Source organism: Mirounga leonina, unplaced genomic scaffold (assembly GCF_011800145.1).
Source record: "Mirounga leonina isolate KUSES-001 unplaced genomic scaffold, KU_Mleo_1.0 Mir_170, whole genome shotgun sequence".
Lineage (NCBI taxonomy): Eukaryota > Metazoa > Chordata > Mammalia > Carnivora > Phocidae > Mirounga > Mirounga leonina.
This window is the reverse complement of record NW_023270433.1, coordinates 17,663,924-17,678,070: the sequence shown is the minus strand read 5'-3', so window position 1 is coordinate 17,678,070 and position 14,147 is coordinate 17,663,924. Positions and strand designations below refer to the sequence as shown.

General features: G+C 45.2%; 1 protein-coding gene across 1 annotated transcript in view; it reads left to right on the top strand.

Annotated features, from left to right (window-relative positions):
* PAPPA (pappalysin 1) overlaps positions 1-14,147 on the top strand; it is a 240,175-nt gene that overhangs the window by 42,834 nt on the left and 183,194 nt on the right. Inside the window, exon 4 of the mRNA XM_035016597.1 lies at positions 10,966-11,111. Within this exon, the coding sequence (XP_034872488.1) occupies positions 10,966-11,111 (146 nt within the window). The remainder of the gene's footprint in view (positions 1-10,965; positions 11,112-14,147) is intronic.

The window sequence follows — 14,147 nt, the reverse complement described above, 5'->3', positions numbered from 1 at the left end:
GGGCAATCTCAGGCTCCTACAGAGGGCGGGAGAGAGGCATAAGGGAGAGACAGCTCTTTCCCAGGAGGATTCATGGTAGAAAAACATGGTTTGCCCTGTGGCTTGGCAAAACATGAGGAAGGAAGTGACTAGCTATTTCCAGTGACATCTTAGCCAGCATGGTGTAAGTCACTTCTTTTATTTTAAATTCTTCATCTGTAAAATGGGAGGGTTTGTGTAGGACAGTTGTAAGATCTGTTACTATTCATACATTTTCAAATCAGACATTGTAATCCAGGTTGCAGGCCTATGGGGACTGCAGCTGGAATACAAATGGGAAGCTTGACATCGAGAAGGTGTGAGTAAGGCTGTGTGTTGACACCAGGGACATCCAGGGGGTATAAGAGACCATCCCCCTGCCTTCAAAGTATTTACCAGCCCCTCTGACCAGTTGAGTCTGTGTTCGGTGTAGCAGTGAAGGGACAATTATACTCTCTGACAACTGGAAAGAATCTGGCTCCCAACACTCAGGTCTCTGCGGCAGCCTGATGGTGGCACCCTACCTGGGGTAGTCTACGTGTCTGCCATCTTATTTTCCCTTAAACCCTGAAAGTGGCATCCTCTTTCCAACAACCCATTTGAATTTAATGCTACTTTTGATAGCCTGACATACAATCTCAGCATTATGTCCCCATACTTAAACTTTTTGATTGTCACATGAACCTTTGAGAGCTCTCTGTTTTTAACCCCGGTAGGGACCCAAATTTGGGGATGTTACTAAACTTGTTCAAGTCATCCAGAGAGATCTCCATCTACTGTAGTGACTATTTGCTTGTGTCTCTACGTGAGTCTCCTATTTGCCTACAGTCAGGCAATTCGTATGGGGCCACGGTTCAGGCTAAAATCTAGAGGTTGCCATATTGACACACATCAGTGATAACGAAGTAATTTTTGCTCTGTCCTTCCCAAACAACATTATTCAGTCGGTCATCGTATAAGTTATAATGGCTTACGTGGCTCAGAATTCGAGCCAGACTAGACAGTCTACTGAAATATCGCCCGCACCCAGGACGTGGTGGCTGCCACAACTTATGAAAAGGGGTGATTTGGCATTAATAATTGTACTTCAAGTGGACGACAGACTACAGGGCTGCTGGTGAGCTGGGTATATTCTGCCTAATGTGGTCAATTCTACTATTTATCATTTGTGGTTTTGATCCTCTAAGAAGAAAGAGAGGTGGTGGGAAGAGCTCACTTGTGGGCTCGGGAACTGCACACTCGTGTTGTGAAAACAGTAGTTTGACGTGCGATGGTCACATTACTGTTCTTGTACTTCCGAACACACCATCGTACTTTGTTATTTCTCTTTACCTGTCAAGGTATTCTTCATGTTTCGTGGCTTCCTGAAAAGAAGTAAACTCTGAGAATATGGGGCTATCAAAGCAGAGATTATAGAACCCCAAGAAAAGATCTTAGGGAAGTGACTATTCCTTCTACAGTGTGTGTGTGAGCGCATGTGCGTGTGTGTGCATGCACACCTGCGATGTGCAGTCACGGTGCTAGATGCTGGAGGCCCAGCAATGAACATTTCACAAGAAAGGTGTGATCTTGCACTCATGGAATTTTCTGCAGGTAGATAAGTAGCTAGTTGGATAATGCTTTATAGAGAAGTCCAAGGTCTGAGGGAACGCAGAGGATGGGTACTTGACTCATCGGGGGTCAGAGTCACTTCTAGGCTGAGTCATGCTAACCAAGTGAGTAGAGCTCAGCTTGCCGGGAACCAGGTGTTCTGACTCTTTGCCTTCTGCCCCAGCAGTCTCTGAAAGCCATTTTCAAAAAGGCAAATGAGAAAAATAGGAGCTGAGTAGATCCTAGTGAAAGGGTATTCATTTATCACTAGCATCCTCTCTTCTGAGATTATCTTGTTCTTTCCTTAGGAGGATTACTCCAGTACCCTTTATTTTGTTATGTGAAGGACATCTTAAATGGTGTGTGGGGGGGCGGCTCATCTTCACATGCTTTATTTATTTGTCAGAATGTAAAATTCGTACTTCCTCCTCAGTTGTTTTTTTTTTTTTTTTTAAATGACCCAAAGCTCTGAGAACCTCTCCATTGGCCCACCTACTTCTGAATCAGCACCTTCTCTTCCATCCGAATCCTCAGGATTCTCAATCCCACTCCTCTCCAGGTCTCATCCTGATCCCATTCTGCAGAAAGCTGCAGACCAGTGACTTACCTGAGAGTTGACCTTCCACGTGACTTAGCAGAGGACACAACCCCAGGGAGCCAACTCTCCTGGTGGGCCTACAGTTTAGGCAGCAATATCAGGAACTTTGAAGTATAGAATCTGAGCCTAATAAATGAGAAATACTCCAGTGGTACAAATTAGAATCCAGACCCATCATTTCACCTCCTCTTTCTCCTACCCCCATCCAGTATCACATTGTTCCCCACGAATAAATACCTTTCCTTCTTTGATAGTCTCAGACACACCTGCTTTTCTGCAAGTCCCTGCTAGGGTCTTTACTGCCATCCCTCCCTTCCGTGCATCTTCCACATTCCTCCAGAAAGGGAAGAAAGGGTCTGCTCAGAGCCTTCAGGACACTGTCCATCCTCTATAACCTGGTATACAAGACCTGTCCAATGTGGCCATTGCTGCCCTCCAGGCCTACCTTGTGGAGTTGTTCCCATGTTCCCAGCTTTGCAAGTGCACCAGATACCTTGGAAGGTCCCACCCTTCCCCTGCTCTTTCAGGCTTCCTGGCTTTCTGGAGCCCCTGCCCTTACTCTGTCTCCTACACTTGGCCCGATATCCAACCAAGGTTTGTTCTTTGTATGAAAAGCCCAGTGATGTCTTAGCCACCTTCAGCTGGGTAAGTGTCATTGTTCTGTGCTTCCCTCCCATTCAGCACCCCCTGTGTGATAACACATGTCATAAGAGAAGGTAAAATATTAATGATTAGGGATATGGTCTGCAATATCCAACAGATGAGCGGCCATATCACACCTCCTACACCTGTAGCCAGGTAGAGGGACCTTGGAAAAATGGCATCACCTCCCTGGGTCTCAGTTTCTTCCCCTATAAACTGGGGATACTCCTACTTAACACATAGGGTTTTTGTAAAGCTTCAAAGAGATCATTTTGAAAAGTACTTCAACAGTGCCAGTGTGTTGTAAACTCCCCCAAATGGTAGGTTTTATTAGTATTATCACATTATGTTGTGATCATCTGATTATTTGTCTCACTTCCTTCATAAAACTGCTAACCCTTTGAGAGTGAAAATTGTTTCTCTTTCATATTTGTGTGCCCAGTTGCTAGCTTAGGGCATGGTTATAATAGAATCTACAAGGATTGGCGAACAAAAGAGGAACCGACCAAATAAATGATTTGCAGAGAGGAGAGAAGAAAGGAAAATGAAGGCAGGCAGGAAGGGGGGGGTAGGGAATGAACGAGTGACTTATTCAATAAATGAAAGAAAGAATGATCGATTTTTCAATTGCTCTTTCATTGGTGCTGTTACATTTTTTTCTTAGACTGTGTGTCAGGCTTTTATATAAGAGCTGTTATTTTGGAAACCAATCATTCAGGATTCTGAGAATTTAATAAACTCTCCAAAGCACTTTATTTTTTTTCTGTGCCTCCTCTTACAAGAGAGGCAGATTTAGACATTTCTGACAATGAAACTAAGCAAGAGAATAAAGCCCAGATCATTAGGACCCTTCGGATAAAAACACAGAATCCAGGGTTCAGAACTGGCCACGGCTTGGGGAACGCTTGTTAATTGCAACAAGGATATGGATGCAATAAACATTCCGAGGTTTATCTTGCTTTAATGACTTGCCTTGGGTAGCTTTGATCTTTATATTTGATAATTACTTTCAAATGGTCTGGTGTGTTCTGAAATTGGAGTAGTGGTTCAGAGACTTGAGATCCTCCTTGGGAATGACGGGCTGCAATCAGAATTTGGAAATGGGCCGTGCTACAGGACTTGCCCTGTGAGTTGTAGAAACAGGTCGACCACCTGTGGAGGACATAAGCACCCTGATTCAGTGACGGGAGCAGGGTTCCCTGATGGGAGAAAGACAGCGGGCATTGGGAGCTATGGTAGCAAAGGCCAGTTTCCTTCAGCTGCATGAGCTGGCTAAAAAGAGAATCGTGCCTCTTGGGCCCTTTTCATGAGTTGGGCACGCTTCTTGCTTTCTCGCACGTTACCTTCTTAAATTTTTATGTTCTCCTGCCTAGGTTGAATTTTATAATCCCCATTTTACAGGTGAAGATAGGTTCAGAGAGGTTGAGTCCCTTCCCTAATGTCACAAGGACACTTCTTGGCAGAAGAGGTAGGACTTGAACCCTAGACTGTCTCTCTCTTAAGATGAGGCTTTTTTCAAAAAGTTATAAAGTCGGTGATTGAAGTACTTCTTGGTGTGGTAATCCCAAAAGAAAATGGTAAATACAAAAATGTGTACCATAAACTTTGATGTACTTGTGCCCTCCACTTTCATATCACTGAATGAAGACTAGACCTCAGTCCAGAACAATTCTATCTAGAACTGTACCCAAGGATATTTAATTATGAAGTAGCAGAGAGTCTTACAATGTAAGACCATCTCCCATACGAATTACAAGTAGAATACAGCTCTAAGGCACTCTATTTAAATGTTATGCTGCCATGTATATATATTTTTAATTTCCCCTTTAAAAAAAAGATGTTCATGTTTCTATGGCACTCTGCTGCTTTTTCCTTTAATCTGAAAGAACTGTCACTAGCCCCTGGCTTTGAGGTGGCCCAGTCACAGCCAGGTTCATCTCAGACAAGCCCTCCTAGGGTGGAGCGCATCAGCACATGGCCAGCACCATCGCTGTGTCCTGCCTGCACCTGTCAAGAGCCCCGGGAGCGGAACTTGGGCAGGACACTTCTCAAAAATCTCCTCAGCTCTGTCTTCAACAATGGGGAAGTCAGTTGGCCTCAAGTGGGAATAGAAACAATCTGGGCTCACTGTGAGACGTACTTCTGATCAACCATCTGTAAAATGGGAGAGCCTGTGTATTCTGTCTCTAGACCTGGAAAACCTCAAGCCCTCCATAATTTCACTTAAGGGACCTGTTGTTGTTGCTCTGCATTTTGAATGCAGTTCCCTTTTACTTCCCTTTCAATAAAACAAGCCCTGACAGCCCTCTCCTTGAGATTATTACAGAGTTGTACCATCTCAGGCCAGTGCATTTAGGAAATATGTTATTGGCACTCACCAGCGAGTGAGATGCATAAAGAAAATATTCTAATGACAGTGGAGTTGAGAGAGCTTTGATCTCCCTCCAGAGCTGCCCTCATGGCTTTGACATGCTGTTCTGGCAGAGGGGGGATGTCTGGGCGCCTTGGCACTCTGGGGCTAGCCCCCCCTGCAACTGACATTCCAGGGGACCCACAACCTTCACGGTAGGACCCAGGGGCGTGGGCTGTGCAGGAAGCAAAGAGACACTGAGACACCTCTCTTGAAAGGCAGCTTGGGGAGAGAGTCTAAATGAGGAGGGGCTTTCCAGTTTAGCCCAACATTTCCCAAACTCTGTTGGTTGTGCTGTTATTTTATTTTTGGCAGAGGCAGAGGTTAGGGTTGGGGGGAAAGGATTATGGTCACATGTGTCTGGGAACACTCACACGCTATCTGCTCTATTCCCATTTTGCATGTTAAAGGCTCTGATAATGCTTGCAGTGAAAAAACATATGCACTGAACATTGTTTAACAGAGCATGTCCTAAACCCATTTGAATCAGAAAACTCTTTTCCTTTAAACGCGCATCTGCTTCTTGTGGATTTAGCCCTCTGTAGACTGGGATTTGGAAAACACGGATCTAATTTACAAACTCACTGAACAGAAAGGGATTCTGAGCTGCAGACTGGACAGCAGAGTGTAGGGTCAGAGGCCAGACACTCAGGCAATGTAGGCTCTGCGCAGGGATGCTCAGCTGAGGGGGAGCCTGGGGCTGTAGTCCCTCCCATGCTTGACTCTGGAAGCCATGCACCCTGGCAGGGAACTGTGTCCCGCTGAATGAAGAGGTGATTTACTAATTCACACAAAAGTGCTGCTACACATAGGCTAGTGAATGGAGGCTTGTTAGGCCCTTCTGTGTCCCTTCTTTAATGCCTTGGGCAAGTCACTTCACTTCCCTGAGCCTGGACTTCTTCACCTTGTTTTGAAGTTACACAATTTAAGAGAGTGGTACTCAACACCTGCTGATCAGTGGTCTGTCTGACTCGCTCACTCGTTCGCTGACTAAAGTTTTAGGGAACACAGAGATATGAAGACTTGGTCCCCACCCACTTGAAGCTCATAGCCTGATTGAGAAGATAGGTGCTCATGGAGAAGATAAAGCAAAGCAGGGTGAGAAGTACTAGAATCAGAAGGGGGAAGCTCTGAGGAGGGAGAAGTCATTGTCAGCTAGAGGCATGATGATTTTGGTGCTGTTAATAATTACCAGTGTGATAACAATAATGTAACAACAATAGCTTATGCTAATCAATGTGTGCCTTCTACCCATCAGGCATTGCATGAGGCACTTTCTTTGTGTGGCCTCTGACCCTCTGAGAGGTGACTGTCATCCTCCCATTTTATAGGTGAGGGTGGTCAAGAGTGGATTGAAGCTGGACTTTGCAGGGACGATAAGATTTAAGAGGCAGAGACTCAGGAAGAAAGGTCGTGAGGCAGAGGAGGGAAACCAATGGGCATGCGTAAGGAGTGGGCATAATCGAGGGAACCCAGAAGCTCCAGGGATGAATTGAGGTTGAGGTTGCTGGAGGAAGAAGAAGCTTGGGTGGTGGGGATGAGATGTGGGAAGCTGAGACCCTGAGAAGCCCCCAGAGGCAGACAGTTTAGGTTTTTCCCCAGTAGGAGAAAATAGGAGACCAGAGCATAAAGGGGAGTGGTGCACAGGCTGTGCTGAGCTGTCTCTTTGAATCCTGCCAGTCTGCTAATTGTCAGAGAGGTAAAGCAACTTGCCCATGGACATCCAACTCTGAGTAGTAGTGGCACTTAAATTAATAAACACATCGAGATTTGGATTTGTATTGATTTTCATGGAGCATGGGTAATGATTTTTTTATTTTTTATTTTTATATTTTTTAAAGATTTTATTTATTTATTTGACAGAGAGAGAGGGAACACAAGCAGGGGGGGTGGGAGAGGGAGAAGCAGGCTTCACACTGAGCAGGTAGCCCAATGTGGAGCCCGATCCCAGGACCCTGGGATCATGACCTGAGCTGAAGGCAGACGCTTAACGACTGAGCCACCCAGGCACCCTGATATTTTTAAATAGATTTGACCAATTTGCAATATACACATGAGGCTAACCTTCCCACGGTACAAAATGGAAAGCCAAGGGGCCCTGGGCAAGTCTTTTTCCTTCTCTCTTCACCAATCTCCCTAGACTCTGATGACCCTTCTCTATTTGACCTTCTATGCTTTCACCTCCATTCGCTGGCAGGAGGGATTAAACATTCTCGAGGTAGGGGAAGAGAAGAAAATACCCACATGGACTCCTGCCACCCTCCCCGCCCCGAGATTTTCCCTTGATGCATTTGGGAGACACCCAGCTTGGCTCTGAATTGGTGGGAAGACCTCCGCCCACAGAAGGAAAGTTCTTAGCCACAGAGCTGTTTTCCTTTGGGTGGCCCCCCCAAAAGAGATGGAGAGAAGAGAGGCCTGGGGGGCCAAGAACCTGGATGGCTGCCATGGATTCTTCCTCTTGGGGGAAATGGAGGCTTCTTAAAGTGTGAAAAAAAAAAACCAACATACAAGCAAGGGAGAGGCTCCAACATCCCACATGTCTGCCTTGGGCCAGGATGAGTACCACCCCTTGAAAAGATTGGCTTCTGCAATTACAACTGAATAAACAGCCAATTAAAATGTCTCTCCCGCCCCACCTCACCCCATCTCTTCCTCTCACAAAGCTTTCTCAGCCTAGAGCGGCAGGGCAAAGAGGTGACTTTGTCTAATAACATCTGTGTTCTCTGCCTGAGAGAATGCTTGATGGAAACGGACAAATCAATTAGAAAAAAATAAATAATGTGGAAAGGGCTTATCCAAGAAAATCTCTGCTTCTCTTTGTTTTCATTTGCCCACGCATTGTTTCCCTTTGCACCGTGGCCCTGCGTGAGCCTGGAAATGAGAGTGAGGCTGTGGGAAGAATTGGACACATCAAGATTTGTGCTTGGCTTTGTCACTATTTATGTGATCTCTGAACCCCTGTTCCTTCATCTGTAAGATGGGGATAAATAATAGGAATAGCTAAACACTGATTGAGCTTTTCTACATGCCAGGTATTGTCCTAAGTCCTTTATGCTTCCTTTATTATGTCCCAAATCCTCTGGGCAACCCAATGAGGTAGACTGTTTTGTGTGTATAGATACTGGGGCCCAGGCAGTGAAGTACATTGACCAGGGTGACCACACATCGGGGGGCGGGGGGAGGAGCTGGATTCAAACCCAGGACTCTGGCTTGAGAACAAGTCATCCTACCCACGATGCTGCATAACTTCAAATACTGCATAACTTCAAATACTGCAGAGATGGATGACAGGTGTTCGCTAGCATGGGTGCTGGCATACAGCAAGTGCTTAATAAATGTTGGTTTTCTCTTTCCTCTTTCCTTCTCTGATCACAGAGTAGACTGGCCAAAACTCCTTATGAGGTTTCCAGGCTGAGAGGGTGAAGGCTAGGATTTCCAGGGCGAGAAAGCATGGCAGCAAGATTTCGGGTCAATATCTGAGCGTGTGGCCATTTTGAAATTGTTCAGTTCAAGCCAGACATGGCTATGACCTCTTTTGGCCCTGTCTGTATCTCTCATGTTCACCTTTTTTTGAAGAGCCATAAAAAAATTGTCACATGATCAATTATGGGCTCTTGATGATGTAAGGGACGAGGAGGGCTCTCTAGGTCTCAAATGTATCCATTCCCATTGGAGTAGAGGGGTGGGTCTGTGACCTGTAGGAATGCTCTGGGAAGCACCAAGTAGCTGCTGCTAATCCCAGTGTATTAGTAAGGAAACTGAGGCCTCATAGGAAGGAGACCGGGACCTAAATATTTTAGCTTTTTTCTTTCCCAATGTAAATTCAACCCCATCGATATCTACTGAGAACCCGGTAAACAGAAATTGATAAGGCACATGCCCTGCCCCAGGGAGCCACAGACAGTGGTGGATATAGACAGGTGGAGTGATGATTTGGAATGGTGTGAATGCACGTACTTATAGGAGGTGGATGAGTATAGAAATGGTAAAGGAGGTGGAGGAGAGGTGGGAATCAGGGAAGCCTTCCTTGAGGAGCGGTACCAGCATGGGCTTTGGATTTGTTCATCAGAGGACAAAATGCAGAGCAGAATCCCTGACAGAGGGGACAGCATGAGTGAAGGCGCCACAGATGATGCATCATGGTGGGTGCCCCCAACCCACGGTGGGAGATTCAGGAGAGGGAGCCGAGAGAGATGGGGCTAGAGAGGGAGGCAGCGTCCTGGGGGCCATGCTGGGGACCTTGGACTTACTCTTTCACATACAGGAGGCCCTTCTATAACCCCAGGAGGGAAGGAGAAGGGAACTGTCATAAGTATTCTAGCAGCCAGGATTTGTGTCAACCCCTCAGGGACAGATAGCATTATGAAAAAGGAAAGGTCTGAAGCGAGGTCTGAAGCTTAAGTCTCTTTTCCCTCCTCCAGAATATAGGCATCATAATACTACCTACCTCGGTCTTATTAAGAAGATTAAAGGAGATAATCCACGTAAAGTTGGACCACATAGAAGGGCCCATCAGACATTAAGTATCATTATTCATAGGCTTCATCTCACCTACTACATCAAGCTGCCTACTTGCTTGTTTATGTATGTTTTTATTTATTGATTCATTTCCAGCCTTACTCAAGAAATGATTATCAGCTGCTCACAAGGATACATGACAGCAGACATAAAATGGAGGCTGAGAGACTCAAGAGAGGGGAGCTAGATGCCTCTGTCGATTTAGAAAATGATCCGTTGAGTAATATGCCGGTGACTGATGGAAAGCTTTAGCATTTCAGTGGTGATAGGAGAGTTCATATTCTGTGAAGGAGGAGTTCTTACTTACTGAGCACCTAGGATGTGCCCAGTCTCTTTCCGAAGACCATTTCTTCCTCTCACCAACCTGTGATCATTCTACATGTTAAAGAGCTGATGATGATAATGGAGAGTTAGTTTGCTTTCCTGACCTGTCAGTCTAAGTGGTAGCCACTCCAAATACAACATCCCTCTCCAAGTCCATTTTACAGACAAATAAATAGAGGCTTACAGCATGCAGAATCATCTGGGGGGTGGGGGCAGCGTGATGCCCAGTGACAAGAGCGTAGGTTTCCAATTCCAAGGTAGAGAGAATTGGCCCTGAAACCCAGTTCTGCAACTTTGGGCAACCTTTTTAATCACATGTGGGCCACATGTTCCTTATCTTGAAAACAGAGCAATAATGCCTCTCTGCAAGATTGGTATAGAGAGGCAAAGCAGGCCTCCTAGTGCAGCTCCATATTTGACAAATAAATGGTCTGACGTCCATAGTGAATGAGTGAAGTAGAGAAGAAGCCAAGACTAGAATGCATGTTGTCTTTTTCATGGTCTGTATTCTTGATTTGCATCCTCACTGTGTGGCCCTTTCATCAGGCAAGATAGCAAAGTCCTTAAGGGCAAAGATGTTGATTTTAAGTAAATGTACGCTCTAAACTGAACTCTGCTATTTATAAGCTGAGCAAACTTGTCATGTCTCTTCAACTTAATAAGGACTTAATTTTCTTAGCTGTAAAATGGGATCATCTCCACTTGCTTTATAATATTATTGGGGGAAGTCATTGAGGTGATGTGTATAAGGGTTTAGCGAAGTGCCTGGCACATAGTAGCTCTTAATTACTCGGGGGAATAGCTGTTATTTGAACAGTACCTTTTTTGGATGGTGATGACAGCCAAGGTTCTTTTTTTGTTACAGAGCATACTTGGATGTTAATGAACTGAAGAACATTCTTAGACTGGATGGATCAACACACCTTAATATCTTCTTTGCAAACTCCTCGGAGGAGGAATTGGCAGGAGTAGCAACTTGGCCATGGGACAAGGAGGCCCTAATGCACTTAGGTGAGAATTAGAAACTTCTTCAGGAGGAAATTGGATTAGCACAGGAATAACTTTAGTGGTGATGATAATGGTGGTGGTGATCATGACCATGACGATGGTGATGGTAGTGGTGATGGTGAACGATCTCTTTACTGCTTTTCAGTTTACAGAACTCCTTAGCACTTCTTATCTCATCTCCACCACCAAGCATTGCTCTGAAGAAAATAACATGATATCATTAGCCCTGTTTTGCTGATGGGGAAACTGAGACCCACAGAAGGAATAGGGCTTATCCAGGGTCACACACAAGTCCGTGGCTGAGCCACATTTGGAATTCAAGTCTCCAGCTCTGTCTATTGATAGCTTTCTTCTTCTACCCCTTGCCTCTTAGCGCATGCAAATATCTTTCCAGTCCAGCAACCGCATGTTGCTGACACAGCCAGTCAGGGCTTGGCTTGAGAGATGCCAAAGAGACAAGAGAAAGTGAGCTAGTTAAGACCTCTTTGTTCCTCCGTGGTCCACCAACACCACCAGGAACTCTTCTTACATCCAAAGTATTCATATCCATAAGCCAGGCATGTATTTACACAAACCCATCACCAAGAGTCAGAAAAGACAATGGTTTCTGAACCAGGCCCTGTAAGTAAACAGTGTAGCTCTTTAATTTTGATTTTTCTGTGCTCTCTTCCAGTACATGTCTGTATGTGCATGTGTTTTTTGGTAACTTGTGCATATTTGAAAGCATAGATAAAATGTTATGTTCTTTGTTTTACTTCATATTATGCTACCTATATTATTCCACATGGTAGCAGTTTTCCTAATCACTTCCCACCCAACTTTTTCACTTAACATCACAAGACAAAAGCATCCTTCCGGGTTATTTCCATCTCTCTAAAGGTGATGTTTTTAATGACCACACAATATTCCATTGAGTGAGGGCACTACAACGTGCTCAGCCTTTTTTCCCTTGATAGAATGTTCCCGTTGTTTACACCAATGGATAGCAATGCCTCCCTTGTTGAGCATCTTCATCTGGAGAGGTTAGGGCTCAGGAGAGTGACAGTCTTGGTGTTTGCCAAGGCCCGCTGCTCCCCCAGTGATACAGCCAGGGTCCAGTCACTGTCTTCAATCTGTGGTATCCTGGAAATGAGGGACTCTGCAGCTTTACATGATAGAGACTTCAAACTCTAGAGTTAGTTCCCTCTAGACTGCTCTCATTTCCCACTTGTTTTTAAGGGAATGAAACCAATGTGTGAGTGTGTGTGTGTGCACGCAAGTGCATGCGTGCTAATGTGTTGTTGTGGTATAAATAGAGCTGGAGACAAAGAGAAATCTGTAGTGGTTCCCAACTGGGGGAATTTTATCCTCTAGGAGACATTTGGCCGTGTCTAGAGATAGTTCTGGCTGTTACAAATGGGGGAATGCTACTGGCATCTAGTGGGTAGAGGACAGTGATGCTGCTAAATCTACAGATTTAGCAAGAAAGAATTATCCAGTCCAAAATGTCCGTCATGCTGAGGTAGAGAAACCCTGATGATGGATGGATAGACAGACAGACAGAGGTTGGGCAGAAAAGAACATGCAACTTAGACACACGTGAAGGTAGATGATTTGTTTCTATAGTGTGCCTGGTATGACATATGGGAATCCTACTGGCCCACAGCAATACACAGGGTTGTTCTCAGTTTTGATTCTACTTGGCAGTATGGCCTTAGGCAAGTCTCTTTCCTTCCCCAAGTCCCAATTTACTCAGGTTTTAAATGAACAGGTTAGACTAGATGGTCTCCAAGGACAGTTCTCGACACTGAAATACTGTCCTATTGGAAAAGCAACTGAAAGGCTCTTGATCCGAGTCTTAGAAAGCTTCTAAAGTTAGAGAAAAATACTCCTGATGATTCCATGAATTTCCGAGACTGGCTCAGGACCAGGAATACAGAAAGCTATAAATCCATAGCATGTTCTAGTGTTTCAGGATGATGTCAGACTCTAACTATTTCACCTTTTAAGAGAAGCAGTGAAACAGGACTCGGGTTCTGGGCTGTAGCTCTGTGCAAAGGGGTGAGTCGGAGGGGATGAGGTAAAGCAAACAAAGCTGGCCCGGACATCAAGTCTACAGTCCTGTCATTATCCCTGGAAATACCTGTGGGGTCCTGCACCTTCCCCGCCCCCTGCCCAGTGCCTCCATGTTGAACCCTCATGGAGAAACAGAATCATTGGCACTGTTGTAGCTGTTTATTTTAGAGCTCACCAGAGATGCAAAGTCACTTTTCCAAGATCACACAGCCGGGGGCAAGCAGAATGAGGGTTGCTAACTGCCCAGGGCTCCCAGCCCCCAGCCTGCCATCTCCCCATCCCAAGAAATGTTGGCCAGAAGCAATTACTCCACATGAACCCCAATCAAACCCAACTTATTAGAAGCATACATATATTTTTACCTTCTTTTCCTGCTGTGATGCCATGATCCCTGGAAAAAGCCTTGGGTAGGAAGGGGATTATGTTTCATATTATGATTGACAGAAAATAATTGAGAGAGATTTCCTGTCTCAATTTCTCTTCTTCCCTGCCTCTCTGCCTGCCCCTTCTCACACACGCACATGTGTGCACACACCCCCACACACCCTCTCGTACATCTTTATCTCTGTGCTAGAAGGCTCTGAGCAGTTCAGAATTAATAGACTCCGTGGGCCCCATGACTGAGCAAGCTCACCCTCCTGGCAGTTCAACCCAAGATAAAACTCGCCCCACGCCTGCCAGTTCAAATCAACATGGCCCTGCTTTATCACCATTCTTTATAAGACACTGCTCTGCACTTAAACTCACGACTTGCAGAGTGTTTGGACCTGAATTTTAACCTTCTCTTAAACACATTTGGATTTTAAAGTTTAAATGTCTCCCTACCAGCCTATATGCATTTCTCCAGTGCCTAAAATGAACATGAAAAATGCCGTCCATTGATTCTACTGAAATCTGTTCCATCTATCTGCCTAAGCTAAGCCATGCTCAATCATCGAAGACATGGGGGGTAGACCATGACTTCTCAAACTAGAATGTACAGAC